The sequence below is a fragment of the Malus sylvestris genome, chromosome 15 (assembly GCF_916048215.2).
Source record: "Malus sylvestris chromosome 15, drMalSylv7.2, whole genome shotgun sequence".
NCBI classification, from domain to species: Eukaryota; Viridiplantae; Streptophyta; class Magnoliopsida; order Rosales; family Rosaceae; genus Malus; species Malus sylvestris.
The window spans coordinates 44,872,095-44,888,018 of NC_062274.1; the positions used below are offsets into that span (position 1 = coordinate 44,872,095).

Sequence of the window (15,924 nt, forward strand, 5' to 3'; positions counted from 1 at the left end):
CCCGACTAGTGCCTAGCATTTTTTAGAACCTTGCTTTATTTATAGTTATAAGGGAGGGAATAATCATTCTCCTCCAAGGAATACAAGTCCTAATAAGGAAGAATAACTAGTATCAAATATAATCTAGGATTTACATAACCACACTTAAATACAAAGTGTATAACAATTACTAATAAAACATAAATATTGAAAAGTTAAAAGTAAAATAACATTCTCTCTTATCACTCTCATCCCCACACATGCAACCTTCTGCACACCACCCCTACTGACTCTCCCCCACCCACATCAATCCGACCCACTCCAAATCTACGCCAACGCACCCCTTTATCTTTATCCCACTAGGTATTCTCTCTCTCTCGTGAACATCTACAAACATGTCTGTGTAGTTTATCTCCGTTGCGTTGTCGAAAACGTTGTCGTTTGGCTTGAACATCATGTAGTCAAGTCTTAGGTATGAATCCGAAGCGGGTATATATTGATTAGAAATGGGCATTTGGTTTGGCGGTGAAATTCGAGAATTGGAATGACGACGACTTAGTAGTAGTCGGTCCGGAACAAGGAAGAAAATATCGGTGATATCGGAAATATCGGTAGTCCGAAAACACGGAAATATCGATGGAAATATCGGTAAAATATCGATATCGATAAAAATTACATGGAAACCACGGAAATTGTAAGAAAAACTTGGAAATTTGTATTGAAACTTTGTAGGATGTTTATTTAGTCAATTATCTATTAGTTTATCACAAAAAATTGGAAGGAAATGCATTGCATGATGGATTTAACATTATCAAGTTGATTATATAGCGATCTGACAAACATTATGAGTGTAGAAAATATGTAGTAATTAATGAAAGAAGTCTAAACACACCATAATCATTTATATATAATGAATTAGTACAATATTTTACACTTTAGTACCACATAGAGTTCCTATGAGGTTCAAATTTGTCACTATCTTCATCATCTCTATGTGTAGAATGAGTGTATTGTGAAGAGTAGTTATCAAATGATAAATCCCCAAAATAGTTTTGCATGTAATTGTTAATATGCCACCCATATGGATCCGAGATTGGTTGAGGTTGTCCATAAGAAAAATCATTTGAAGATTGAGGCTGGGATTGATTCCATGAGTCGCTCGATTCCGTCCCAACAGGAATGGGATATGAAGGGTAGGGAAATGGTTGGTTATGAGTATAACCATAGTTACTACTTCCCAATCCAAAAGAGTCTGAAGTTCTAGATAACGAGTCATCTTCTTGACTTGACAAAATCCCTTTGCCTCTTTCTCTGCGAGTATAGTCCTTCCCTATGGCACCAATTCCTGGTCCTGCCCGCCTACTGCCATGGTCATCATCTTGTGTTGCATGCGTGAAGTTTGCCTCACCAGTGAAGGGGCTCATATATCCGGGAGGTGGTGGTCCATAATAGTTTCCATATCCACCACCACTACCTCCAGCTCCACTACCTCCAGCTCCACTATTTCCTTCATCATTCCCACCTCCGGTGGTAGGTGAGTCTCCTGATCTTGTACTAGAGCTATCATTAGTATCAGCACGATGTTGTGGTTGTGTAGGATTGGAAAAAGGTGGAATTCCAGTGTTGCTTGGCATTGGGTGCAAAAGTTCTTCGAAAGAGTCAGCGCTGCTAGATCCCACCTCCTCCTCTAATACTCTTTCTACATTTATCCCTTCATTACGTGCTTCTTCAGCAACTCTAGGAGCTGGGTTGCCTTCATCATCATCTAAATGAAGAGGTCTAATCCATTGAAAAAGTTGGTTACCCTCCGTATCATCATCTTCACCAACAATATCAAACACATCTAGTGGGTCACCACGGTCGACATGATCGATTTCTGCTTCCTTATCTCGAATTTGAAGCTTCATGTTGTAGTAGCAATAAACTAATTTTTCCAAGCTACTATGAGCCAACTTATTTCTTTGCTTTGTATGGATGAGTGCAAATGTGCTCCAATTTCTTTCACAAGCTGATGAGGAAGCTGTTTGTGATAATACTTTTATTGCTAACTTTCTCACAGTTGGTGCATCGGTCCCATACATGATCCACCATTCAGCTACAATGAAAAATAATGTTGATAAGCCTAATAACTCCAACAAATTCTATTATAAACTTATAGTGAAATATGTTTATACTCACTAGGAGACATATTTGTTCGAGCAGCAACTGATGTTGGTTCTCCAAATGTTCTTCTTGCATCTTTAAACCATGTTAGCTGAATACAATAAATTGTGTTAGTTTAATCCAACAAAGTAATTATTATAATTTAAGTAATTGTGTACCTCATTTCCAAATTGGCCAACTGCTGGTGATGCAGGGTCTAATTTAGAGTATACATTATGTACAGCACGTATAAGGGTACCATCATCTCCAACACCGGGTCTGTATTGGTATCGGGGATTCAAATAATATGCTGTTCAAAGAAACACATACTCTAATAAGATAAATAATACTTATGCAACTAAAGAAATGAATTGCAAATTATGACATAATTTATACCTGCTGCATGCAAATCGTGGTATAATGTTTTATACCATCGGTCTTCAATTATTTTTACGACCCACCTTGCACCATGTTTTCTTTCCAATTCATCCTTCACTACACGCATCAACTCATATACAGCCCCCATAGTAGGATACACTTCTGTGTCAACGATCCGTAAAACTTTGTAAAGAGGTTCAAACACTTGACACACATGTTCTGTTTGACTCCAAAAAGCATGATCAAGCACTATACTTTCCACCAAACGACCTGTATTTGAGCGGCTAAAATTGTGGTTGGCCCAATCATCACTGGTGAATAGTTGCTTCAACCCTGCTTTCTTCTTGAGTAGGCTGTTTAATGCAATATAGTTGGTGGCGAATCGAGTGGTAGCTGGACGAATAATTTCTCCTCTGCAAAATTCACGCATCTTTGCCAACAACCAACCGTGATTGTAAATATAATTAGTGATCGTTCTAGCTCTTTTGACCACAGTAGCAACATTCTCTCTCTTCCCCATTGCCTCAAACATAAGATCAATACAATGTGCTGCACATGATGTCCAAAACACATTATGATGCTTCATTAACTTTTTTCCAGCTTTGACAAATGCAGAACCGTTGTCGGTCACGACTTGGACAACATTATGCTCTCCCACCTCCATGATTACATCCCTCAATAATTTGTAAATATATTTGTAATTCTTTATATGGTCTGAAGCATCAACAGACTTCAAAAAAATTGTCTTGCCCTTGGAATATACCATGAAGTTGATGATAGATAATCTGGTCGGGCCGGTCCATCCGTCACACATGATTGTGCAACCATTAGTTTCCCACTTTGACCTCAACTTGTTAACATACTCGCCAATGTCTTTATACTCCATATCCAAATATTTGTTTCTTATCTCATAGGGAGTGGGAGGTTGTACTCCAACACCGGCATGTTGACATCCCACTACCATATTTTTGAAATGATGTGATGAAGCCTTCGCAGCAGGGACATTTTCATAGATAAAGAACTTGCTAATTAGACGCCCCATTCCCTCCTTCACATTACCTCCCTTGAAATAACTCCAAACACTCTTTTGACGTGCGTTGGATGACTTATATAAACTTGGGGCTATTGGTGGTGTTGGTTGTAATTCTCTAAGACTGCCTCCCCGTCTCATTTGTGCACCACCACTTGTCCCGGAACCTTGTCCCCTATTAGGAATTTTATGAAGGTGTTCTCTTTCCCATGCTGACTGTTTGGAGGCACGTAATGCTTGTTTCAAACTGCGTCGTTCTTCAGGTCCCATGTCATCATCACATTCGTCCTCATCGTCATCATCATCACTGTCAACCGCTTGGCCATAGACTTCTCCCCGTAGCTCAGCTCGAATATTTTCCATTCCTTGTGTCATCTTTTCCTTCTGCTGTTTTTTATTTTTTAATAATGTGCTGATGAATGCCTTCACTTCTGGGGGGACATTATCGCATCGTTGGACATTTTTTGATGGATCTAATCCACTAAGATGATACTTCAGTCGTGTCACTCCGCCACTCTTCCTTACCCGACCACAATATTTGCAAATTGTGCCATGTTTGTTTCCGTCTATTGGGTCTCCATGTTCCCAAGCTGGATCACGTTTACTTGACATCTTAAATGTACCTATATTTATTTTTCATTAAAATTAGACAATTATTTTTTGATAAAAATAAGAGAACCTAAATAATAAAGTTATTCTACAGAAGAATTAAATACAAAGTAAAGAAAATGATTGTAAAAAGTTAAGTAATTATACAAATAATATGGAATAATAAAACCTAATATTAATGAATAATAATCCAATTTGATAATAATTCAATTTAATGAATAATAATCCAATTTGATAAAAAAAAAAATCCTAATATAAAACATGGTGATGAATAATAATCCAATTTGATAATAATAATCCAATTTAATGAATAATCCACCAATTTGATAAAAAAAATTCCTAAATTAAAACATGGTGATGAATAATAATCCAATTTGATAATAATCCAATTTAATGAATAATCCACCAATTTGATAAAAAAAATTATCCTAAATTAAAACATGGTGATGAATAATAATCCAATTTGATAATAATAATCCAATTTGATAATAATCCAATTTAATGAATAATCCACCAATTTGATAAAAAAATTATCCTAATATAAAACATGGTGATGAATAATAATCCAATTTGATAATAATCCAATTTAATGAATAATCCACCAATTTGATAAAAAAATTATCCTAATATAAAACATGGTGATGAATAATAATCCAATTTGATAATAATCAAATTTAATGAATAATCCACCAATTTGATAAAAAAATTCCTAATATAAAAGAATAATAATCCAATTTGATAATAAAAAAACCTAATATAAAAGAATAATAATCCAATTTGATAATAAAAAATCTAATATTAAAGAATAATAATCCAATTTGATAATAAAAAAACCTAATATTAATGAATAATAATCCAATTTGATAATGAAGATGGTAAGAGAAATAAAATAATAAATAATATTAAACATATTAAAATTATCCTAGGGAATAATTATACAACATTACTTAATTACTTAAAACAATTAATATTAACATTACTTAATTGCTTACAAAAATTAACATGCAAGTATTAATTACTTAAAAAGATTCACATACGAGTCCACACAAATTTATTTGTTGTTGTATAAATTACAATAATATAAATTTAAGTTTGTAAACTTACCTTAAATATTGAAGCCTTTGTGTTCAAGCTTTGGAATGGATCTGGAATGACTTTGAAAATGGTAAGGAAAATAAAATAATAAATAACATTAAACATATTAAAATTATCCTAGGGAATAATTATACAACATTACTTAATTACTTAAAACAATTAATATTAACATTACTTAATTACTTACAAAAATTAACATAATTAACATGCAAGTAATTACTTAAAAAAATTAACATACGAGTGCACACAAATTTATTTGTTTTTGTATAAATTACAATAATATAAATTTAAGTTTGTAAACTTACCTTAAATATGGAAGCCTTTGTGTTGCTTGGCTTTGGAAAGGATCTGGAATGGTTTTGAAAATGGTATGGGAAGAAGAATGTAAGTTAAAATTCGGTGAATGCCTCTGATGATGAAAGAATGTAAGTATATAACAGACATTGACACTGTTTTGCATGTGAAAGACTGTCACACGCTTTCATTATTAAAGCAGTAGTATTTGTTGTGCATGTTCTGAAATTGCAAAAAGTTCTTTGGATCATTGGATCAGAGAGGTAGACATAGGTTTGGAATGATTTGGTTTTGAATAATTTGGAGCATTGGATGCTTTTTTTTCTTAGACACCATCACTCAGACAGTAAAAAAGACTGAAGAACTCACACTCCACCACACACACACTTCGAGACCCCCCCCACCACACCACACACGCACACCACACACGTACACCACACACGGAGGTCTCTCTCTCGATCTTTCATTTCCCACTCCACTACCATATTCTCGAATCCTCTCAGTCTCTCTCTTCTCTCTTCTCTCTCTGAGGTCGGTCTGAGCCTTCGTTCTCACCGAGAAGTTCTCAGTCTTCTCCCTCCCTTCCCCCTTCTCCAGTTCTTCCACACACACACAGAGACATCATCTCTCGAATCTCGATCCTCCTCGTCCGTGTCTCCGTGTCTCCCTGTCTCCCTCTGCTCCTCCCATCTCACCCGCCCTAAACCCAGCCGTCGACACCACTCCATAACCGTCCGTGTCTCCGTGTCTCCGTGTCTCCCTCTGTCTCCGTAGTCCAAGCCGTCGACACCACTGAGGAGCACGAACTTGTCCCAGCCGTCTTGGATTCGTGAGGAAGACGATGTTCCAGGCTCCTACTTCTCTTCTTCCCCTCTATTACTTTAAATTTTTGTACAGATTTCAATTTTTCTGCATGTTGCACCTTTGTTGTACTGAAATTGATTTTAGGGATTTAGGAATTAGGGTTTCTATTTTTGTACAGATTGCGATTTATCTGCATGTTGCTTGATTTTTGTACTGAAATAGATTTTAGGGATTTAGGAATTAGGGATTCAGTTCAGTTGCTTTGAATCCGAATTTGGGGATATAGGGAATCGGTTCATTTGCTTTGAATTTTGTACTGAAATCGTTCTTCTCGGCTTGTAAACATGTTGATTTTTGTACTGAAATCGTTCTTCTCGGAATCCTGTATTGTAGATTCAGTTCATTTGCTTTGATTTAGCATTTGGGGATTTAGGGTTTCGGATTATTTGCTCCGGCCGTGTTCTCCGATGAGTCCATACCAAATATCGCGATAGTTTCGAAAATATCGCGATATTATCGATATTATCGATAATATCGCGATATTCTGCCGAAAACAAGTTGGATAGTTACTAAAATATCGGGGTCCCAAAAAAACGATAATATCGGCGATATTTCGCCGATATTATCGATATTTTCTACTGTGGTCCGGAATTGGCTTTGGCTCGGTGGGTGCATGGTGGGGGCGAGGATAAAGTGAGGTGTTCAGGTTTGAATGGTGGAGATGTTAGTGACATGAGCGCTGAAAATATATGACGTGCCCACTTCCCAAAAGAGACAAAGGAGGAGGTGAGTGAAGGCAAAAAATTTTCAATTTTGTAGTTTTTTTTTTTCGTAATCTTTTTGGTGCGTTAAAGGTCTGCCACATCATCGTTTAACAGAGAACTTAACGACTAAACTATCAGAAGAATGATTTTGGGAGCAAATGGCAACTTTAGGTATGATAATGAAACGAAAAAAAAAAACTAAAGGTAGCAAACTGCACATTTCACGATATTTGAGTGGTCAAGTAAGAACACTAAATAATACGTGGTCATTAAGTTTCGAGACTTCTGGGTTGAAGCAAGAAATATATGGATTTCAAATTTTGGTTTCGATCAGTGTGACGACTGACATTCAAATTTGAGACCTATTCCAACATTGAAAAAGAGAGACACCACTAAGCAAAGAACTAATGCCATTTGCCACAACATAAAGATAAATGTGAAATGTTTTTATACCAAACACATGTAAATATTGTAGCCAAATTCGTGATTTGTAAGCCTTGAAATGTAATTAAATCAATTATTGAGGTTGGGGGTGCTTGACATAAAGCATTGACAAGCATGTTTTTTATACTATAGCAAACTGACTGCATTTGTTTATTCTGTAATGATCTTCACAATCTTAAATCCTGTGGTTGTATAGTTACAATGAGAAATGACATGGAAGACTAAAAATATAATCCTACACTCCTCTCTCTCTCTCTCTCTCTCTCTCTGCTCCGGACCTCAATACCATAATAATTACATGCCCTATGTCCCATGGCGGCCTTACGGCCGGCTCCACGGGTGTTGTGTCGCTTTTACAAGACTCAACACTGGTTTTCTTTCGTCGCTTGTTTCTTTGGTTTCGTCTGTCCAAAAATTTTGGTTCCCTCTCCTTTCAATGGCAGAGTTTTATGATGATTGAGTAAAATAAGTAAATGAATATGAATCAAGTGATATTACCACCATATATCTCAGGCTCCCTTTGGAAACTGCTGTCTTAGTTTGCTTGCTTCTTAAAGAAAGGCTTTTGGCATATGAGTAGTTTCTCGTCGCTGTTGCTTTCGATTTCCACCACGCGTGCCTCCCATTTCAGCCCTGTCGTGAGAGCTCTTGCTGATTCGACAAGAAAAGCTTTGTCATGGATTATCACCCAACCCTGCAAACAATCACTAACATCAGATATTCTAAATACTAACATAACGAAGCAAACAAAAAGCCATCCTACATAGCACCTATAAGTGGTCTATTAGGTTTTGGTGGTGGAACTGAAGTTAACTTTGTTGTTTATTTCCATAAGCCTCGACAGTATAAGACACTGTACAAAACAAGACAAAATAATGTATGCCAGTTACATCCTGACATGTAAACAGATACATACATACATATATATCTATATATATATATATATATATGCGTGTGTGTGTATATACATATATATATACATCTATAAGAACTGATGTGTGACAGTCCTAAAAAGGGATTTCCTCTATGAGTCTAAAATTTAGTTAACAGCTCTCCATTCTTCTGCCCGAAACTATATTGGAATAAAAGGACTGGTAAAATAACCGTAGATGAAATGTGATGAGAATTATTTAACATGGGTACCTCTGGACGAAGCAATCGATCAATCTCTGTGAATAGATCAAGAATGGTACATCTGCGCTGATGATCACTTTCAAGTGAAAGAAGTCCTGCTGCATGCACCATATCATAAGTTCTTGGGTATGTTGGAAAGGGTTCACACCTAGAAACAGATACAAATTCTTGTTAAAACAAAACCCTACAAAGGAACAACGATGCAGCATTTCCCACAATTACAAATGATGATATGAGTCCAGAGTCCAGACCATGATGTAAAACATGCTGGAGGCAAATCAACTTTTCAACCAATCAAATACCATGACAATACCACTTTTATGTCAAATTCAATCCATTGGGTTCTGTAATTCAACAGTTACAAATGTCATTTCACAAACCTACAGTATAATGACATCCCTCAGTTTTCACTGCTTTTTTTTTTCTCAGATAACTCCAAAGTTACTAAAGTATATTAATGCTGAATTATTTCCCCCATCAAGAATTTACCCATCAAACCTGTGTAAGTCAGCATAATTTAAGACACTACAAGAAGTTTGAAGTCTTTTTTATGAAAAATTCCTGTTTGGTTTTACACCACTGATTAACAAAAGGGAAGGATCACTAAGCTACCTACTAAACATGCAGGACAGAAAAATCCCTGGTTAGATGATGTAATCTAACTCTCTCCTTCGTGAATGATACATCCTATCCATGTGAAAGTATACTGGCGAGCTCATTTGAAGAAAAAAAGAATCCAATGCTACAAGACTTCAGATCGCAAGAAATTATAACTAAGCAGAGATGTTATCTTTAGCGAATGAAATTTGGTTAAACGGTTCCAAGTTAAACATGATGCTTAACAGTAATTGCAAGGGAAAAAGATGTGAGAAAAAGTAGCTTTACCAATCATGCAGAACACCAACAAATCCCTTGTCAAGGATCAAGGGCAGATAATTGGGTCCATTTGTTGGGACCACATTCATGACCCATGCAGACTTTCCAGCTTCCAATAATGCAGAATTAAAACCACCAAAATGAGCATTCATGTCAAGTACGTTTCTAAGCATATTATAGGGTGGTGAAGGATCTTCATCGCCAGGTCTCTTTGGATGATCTGAGAATATCAATGGTGACAGAAGAGACCAATAATTCCGTACTGCCATTTTCCACGTCTCAGCATCCTCAGTGATTTCTTCTGGATGTAATCCTGCACAAAAATTTCAACACACATGAACCATATGATCACTAAAATAAATTGGAGACAATAGACTTATCAGAGGCTGAGCGATGCATTTGTTTGTTTTCTCTACCAAATAGGCTATATCAAGAACATAACAAGTACCATATATGGCAAGTTCACTCTTGTTCAGATTAGCCCTATAAGGCCACGTTTTCCTCCCTTCAATAGGAATCCATCTGCGGCTTTGAGTTCCACCAATGCAGGCTTGGAGTGGTCGATAATATGGAGATTCAACATCATGACCTTTGCTGCATATAGAGGGACCTGAACCTGGTTTCCTGAAGAAATACGTAGATTGTACTACATATCAATTTTGGCTCTTATTCTTGTACACTGAAGACCAAACACATATGATCCCACGTTCAAAAGAAAATCCAAGTTAGTTTCCTTACCGTGAACCATAACAATTCCTTTTACTAGTCTTTTTCCATACAACTGTTTCATCTTGCTGCGATAACATCTCCCAGCAGAGATTTTCTGCAAAATCACGTACAAGGTTCCACCTTTTCTGATTCACTTTGTTACGACGAAATGTTTCAGCATTGGTAATAGGTGATGTCCAGACAAAGTACCCACCAGGCTTCAAAACTCTATCAACCTCAATCAAGAGGATCCCATCTGTCGTACGAACATAATTTAACATATGATTAACATACGGTAAATCCAAAAAGTGCTAGTCTTTTAGTATATTAATGGCTGAATGTGATATCTTCTCCAATCCCACTTCTCAACAAAATTGTAAATCCAAAAAGTACTAGTCTAAATATTTCTTCTAAAGAGTAACAGTCTAATTATTTTTCTGAAAACTCTTTAATACAGAAAGAATTGTATCCGTTGGATTCTGTACATCTTTAATACACAATTTCTGTCAGATCTTACAATCAAAATGTGCTAGGTTCCAAGATAAGTTTACAGAAAACAAGAACATAATGCAGATTGAACATTTAAAATATTGGCAGTTCATGGAGTACAATTAGAAGTAGTTGGTTGGTAGCATTGGTTAAAAGGTGTGGTGTATGCAGGTACAAAAAGAAAACACTTGTTAAAGAGGAGAGCATTACCCCGTTGGTCCCAATCAATCCCACATCGTGCACAATGCAACATATCAAAAGAGAGAGATGGATACGGCAACTGTTTCGAAATAAAAGAACCAATCATTGCAGGAAGACCCCTTTCAAGAGTCAGCTGAACTTGGCTTCCTGAAGCCTCATAGTTCGCAATGCACATAGTTAGGATCTGACTGGAAAAGAGATGTGCTCCGAAACTACCATAACCGCATCCTATATCCAAGATGGTTCTCACCTGCAGAATTAATTTTGACAGTTTCATTAACCAATTCAAACATAAAAGCAGAGTTTTAAATTCAGTGCAACCACCACACATCTTGATAATATGTACATTAAGACACAAGTGTGTACATACCACAGTCCATCTGGCATAGAAAGCGTGTTGCAGTGCATTAAAGAGCAAATACACTACAAGTGATCATAATATAACAACAGTATGCTCTATTTGTCTTTGAAATAATCTGATCCGTACATAAGAATTTCTGTAATGATCAATCATGCATCAGAAACCAATGGATATGACATATGTACCCTTCTAGGTGGTATGCAGGTGTTCATGTGTACATGTAAATGGAACCAAAGCTAAAAAAGCAGCTTGGTAGGGTACCATAAGGAGTTATAAAGTATTTGCAGTCTCTTATGGAGTAAGCAATGTCAAACGTAAAAGTGCTGGAAACAGTTCGAAATGCGTATTACCTGAGCTGCAGTTTTCATGCCAAGGGCGATGTTTGACATATTAACCCACATGTCAACTACCACTAAAAAAGGATACTGATTCATTTCTTAAACTGAATATTCTGGACTGGGGGTTAGGCTAGAACCCCTTCTTGTTCAATAAGGAGCATTAAAATAAAGATGTCAACTGCTTGGCTAAAATGCTACATATATATTCCTAACACTTCTTGTTCAATATGATTATGTGCATTAAAATAAATATGTCAACTTGCGTGACTAAAATTCTACCTAAATATAAGTTAAATAAACTACACGAAGGGAATCAATCAAGGGAAAGGAACATGATAATGAATGTTTCCATTGTTATGTGGGGTCAGTTCCAACAATTAATACACACAAATTCCAATCCACTTACCCCAGCTTGTATGAAGTTCGATTCATTTCTCAGTCCTATCATTTCTGCAATTTGGTGCGAGTAGTCTTCAACACCATCAAACATCAAGGAGGCTGAACGGAATGAAATTTGCTCTTCCTCCAACATCATCATCCTGTAAGCACATGGAAACTCAAAATTTAAAGCAAAACCAGGACAGGTTAATAGAATTAGAGCAAAGTTTGCTAACAAGAGAAATCCCAGCTGACCTCTTTGTCAAGCTTCCAGAAGAAAGTACCTCCTGCGCTGTTATTTTCACATTCCCCACCCAGATGACATCTCTACCAGTAGGCCACCGAAGAGGAATATTATAATTCACAGGCGGAAGAACTAAACAATTTTGCCTCATCCCATTCTCACAATGCCGGTCATATTCGTTGCCATCAGTAAGACCTAAGGCAAGATTCTCCGAAACATTGAAGCATGGGGCATTATTTTCGTACTCCTGAGGACAAAACTCCAAGTCTTTCAACCTTGATGAACCAAGAGAAAGCTCTCCGATATGCCACAGGTCAGAAACAAGTTGCTGTTGGAGTCGCCGGTATCCATGGTGTATGTGACCTCTTGAAGTTGTTGAGATGGAGAGTGTCCACCAAAAGGATCCAGTAAGAGCTAGAATAACAATCAAAACTAAACTTAACTTCAACAGTAGCAGCATTAACTTGTGCCGACTTCTGGGAGTACCAGCCATGAAGGGATCAGATGCAAAGCCATTTTCAGTATTTCCATGTTTGGAAGGAGAATTGTCCGGAAAAAGTACTCGAATTGGCATTCTAAAAGCAAAACTATTATTATCAGAAGAAGCTCTTCTGTCCAAATCTTCTTTATCTGTTTTATCTTTCATCTGGGAGTCCAAAAAATCATTGCCACTGCCAGAGATCCGCAGACCAGACGGACCTCGATGCAGAGGTCTGGCCATTCTTTGATTTCAAATGATGCAGACCGCGGAACAAGAATCTGTTAAAAGAATAAATAAAATTAAAATTCATACACAATCAAAAGACATCCAGGAAAGCTCAAACAAGAGAAAAACAAGCTGAGAGGTGAAAAAGGCAGAAACCCACAAATGTCCTTATCTTAAATCCCAAGACAATTGCAAAACCACAACAATTCCTCATTCAAAAGAGTTTTCTTTTTCTGGTGAGGTCATAACTTCATCCAAAAAGTTGATTTACCTTAAGATTCTACAAAACCCAAATTTTTTTTCCACCCAATAAGCTTAAAAGTAAGGAAAGGATAAAAAGTTTTCCCACAGAAGCATGATCATTTCGTCACTAGATCCATTAACCCCGCTGCAAGACAGACCCCATAAACGATTCAATATATTAAAGAGAAAAAGGAAAATCTTTTATCTAAGAATCAATTGGGAAGAATAAACCCAGAAAAAGGAAGACAGAGAGCAATTAAGATTTACAGAAATTAAGAGACAGAAAGCAGATGCATTTACATATTAACTACAGATTTGGATCACTTCCCACACCAAATAACAATAAAAAAATTAAATCACTTTCAAGTACCCAAATGATCTAATAGCAAAACAGCAAGCATATTTCTACTCAAATTTCAATCCTAGAGTGTAATAAAACGACCCAGAAGTACAAAGTAAGCAAAACCCATTTGAGATCAATCCACAGATAGCAAAACCAGTGGTTACCCAATTGTGCAGAAGGAGCCAAATGTAGCAAACGTGAGAGAAGAAGTAGTCGCAGAGAAAAAAACAGTTCCTTTTTAATTAGGGAAAGAGATGAGGGTAATGGATAAAGAGAAAGAAACAGAAAAGAAGGGCCAAGAAATTGTTGGAAGGAAATCAGTATGAATCCATGGACTAGCTCGGTCTGTTTATTGCCACAAACACTTCTGCTGCTGTGGCTCCGATTTCATCTCTCACTTGGGTCGGTCTCTCCCACTTTGCTCAAATGCTTAGCTCACAGGAGAGGAAAGAGAAAGTAGAGAGAGAGGGAGAGGATTTTGTACCGATCCAATCGTGACAGAGTTCGTGAAAACTGGATACTATGTAATTTGAAGGGGAAAATGCACTAGAGAGAGAGAGAGAGTAAACTATAAGAGAGGGATTAGGATTCTCTATTCTTTGTTTTTTTCTTTCCTTCCCTTCTCTCCTCTCCTCTTCTATTTGAATGGTTACGGTTAAATCACATCAACATCTTATATTAATTTTTTATAGAATGAAAAAAACAAAATAAAGAATGTAAGAGGAAGAGATGGAAGGGAATGGAAAGAGGAGGGGAGAGAATCTTTGTCCATTACAGAGAGGGTTGAAACGATATATATATATATATATATGTGTGTGTGTGTGTGAGAAATGGTAAGAAGACTTTGTTAAGGTCAACTCTATATCACCTCACAATTTAAAGTTAATTTTTGTATCAAAATTATAAAACATTATGCTACAAATAATGGCATGGTCAAAAATTTTATTATTGGGGTCAATCTTAAATATTCATAAGCTTAAAGTGAAGGAAAAAAAACTTACAAAAGCTTATATAATAACACAAAATCATAATTTAAAACTCGTAAAAGACGATTTTAAATGTATTATGTATATTAACTTCTACACTTCTAATGTGACATGATTAGACATAAATTATATAAATAGGGTTAGCTGATTAGCTAATCATCAATCTTTGACACAATATAGAGAAAGAAAAAAATTATAAATTTTATTCATGAGTTATATCTCCGAAGATACAGGTTAAAAAAAATCAAAGTATCATACTTTTCAATAAACCATAAATGTCAAAACCTTAATGATTTTGATATAAAAAAAAAATCAAAGAAAAACTAAATACAAATAATCATATAACAAAAACTTGGAAGTAAGAAGGGTCAAGTGATCCTCCTAAGCCTTCATTAGCTCCATAACTGGGTAGCAGAGAGTTCCATTATTGAGAGAATCTCGTTAGTATTTTTTCTGCATTAATTTGTATAAGTTTTGTATAATAAATGCCACGAGGGTCTTATGAAATTGTATTATTTATTTGCAGAAAGAACACGCTATTTGTTACCATGCAGGAGAAGAAGTGCACCGCTGCTATAAATTCTTATTTCTCACTTTTTCAATGTCACAAATGTGAAAATATCAAATGCCCCAAATTCGTCCCAATTTGACATTCAATTAATTTTGGTCGACAGAGGAGCAAGATGGTCTTCCATGAAAGAGACCTTTTCCCGACTAGTTTTGAACTTTTGATCTATGAGTAGGTTTAACTGCTCACACTCACAAGTCTTTATATATGACTATAGAGGTATTTGGTGAATTTGGTATGCTGAAATTTTGGGGGAGGTTTCAAGAGTTTTTTGCTTTATACAAGTGAGATTGGGAAAAAGAGCATTCGTATTAAGATTTCAAGAACATGGTGGATGGTGTTAATTATTTATGAACCATGCCTCTAATGAGTTTTTTTATTTTGTAATATCCACTCGACTAATCATATTGTCTGTCAGTTGAACCTTTGTTTTTTAGGAGATGGTCATTTGTTTTCTTACATCTTAGGTCTTTTTCTAACGTCACAAGGATGTTTATTTGCTTTACTATCATTTTACAACAGCTTCAGTATAAAGTTGTAAAATTAAGGATCTAAATAGACATTTCACTTTATTTTAAAACGAAAACTCGTCTTTTTTGTAATATTAAGAAATCGAACTCTAAATCTATAAAAATAAAATAAAAAATCAATCCCCTATCTCTCTATCACTTAACTCTTTACCCTATTCTCACCAACCCTAATCCTGGAGATTTTTCAGTGTATTAGTAATACGATTAAATACATCAAGTGTCATAATACAAATAGTTAAAAACTTGAAGAAAAAAAAATTAACCACTTATACTATAAAAA

At 35.9% G+C, this 15,924-nt stretch overlaps 2 protein-coding genes across 3 annotated transcripts; both read right to left on the reverse strand.

The window, feature by feature from the left end:
- Positions 1-812: 812 nt before the first annotated feature.
- On the reverse strand, positions 813-5,851 carry LOC126601687 (uncharacterized). The gene is made up of 6 exons (XM_050268428.1): positions 5,539-5,851; positions 5,243-5,292; positions 2,518-4,152; positions 2,301-2,431; positions 2,158-2,233; positions 813-2,074 (listed from the first exon to the last, which is right to left on the reverse strand). Exons 3-6 carry the CDS (start codon positions 4,139-4,141, stop codon positions 915-917), a joined length of 2,991 nt encoding a protein of 996 aa, XP_050124385.1. The 5' UTR covers positions 4,142-4,152; positions 5,243-5,292; positions 5,539-5,851; the 3' UTR covers positions 813-914.
- A 1,669-nt stretch (positions 5,852-7,520) lies between these two features.
- On the reverse strand, positions 7,521-14,106 carry LOC126601688 (probable pectin methyltransferase QUA2). Of its 2 annotated transcripts, XM_050268430.1 has the most exons (10): positions 13,725-14,106; positions 13,246-13,362; positions 12,280-13,027; positions 12,053-12,185; positions 10,957-11,197; positions 10,288-10,513; positions 9,998-10,173; positions 9,559-9,862; positions 8,683-8,821; positions 7,521-8,233 (listed from the first exon to the last, which is right to left on the reverse strand). In XM_050268430.1, exons 3-10 carry the CDS (start codon positions 12,987-12,989, stop codon positions 8,075-8,077), a joined length of 2,088 nt encoding a protein of 695 aa, XP_050124387.1. In that variant the 5' UTR covers positions 12,990-13,027; positions 13,246-13,362; positions 13,725-14,106; the 3' UTR covers positions 7,521-8,074. The 2 variants fall into 2 exon arrangements, with proteins under 2 accessions (XP_050124387.1, XP_050124386.1); XM_050268429.1 differs by lacking the exon at positions 13,246-13,362.
- Between the last annotated feature and the right edge of the window lie 1,818 nt (positions 14,107-15,924).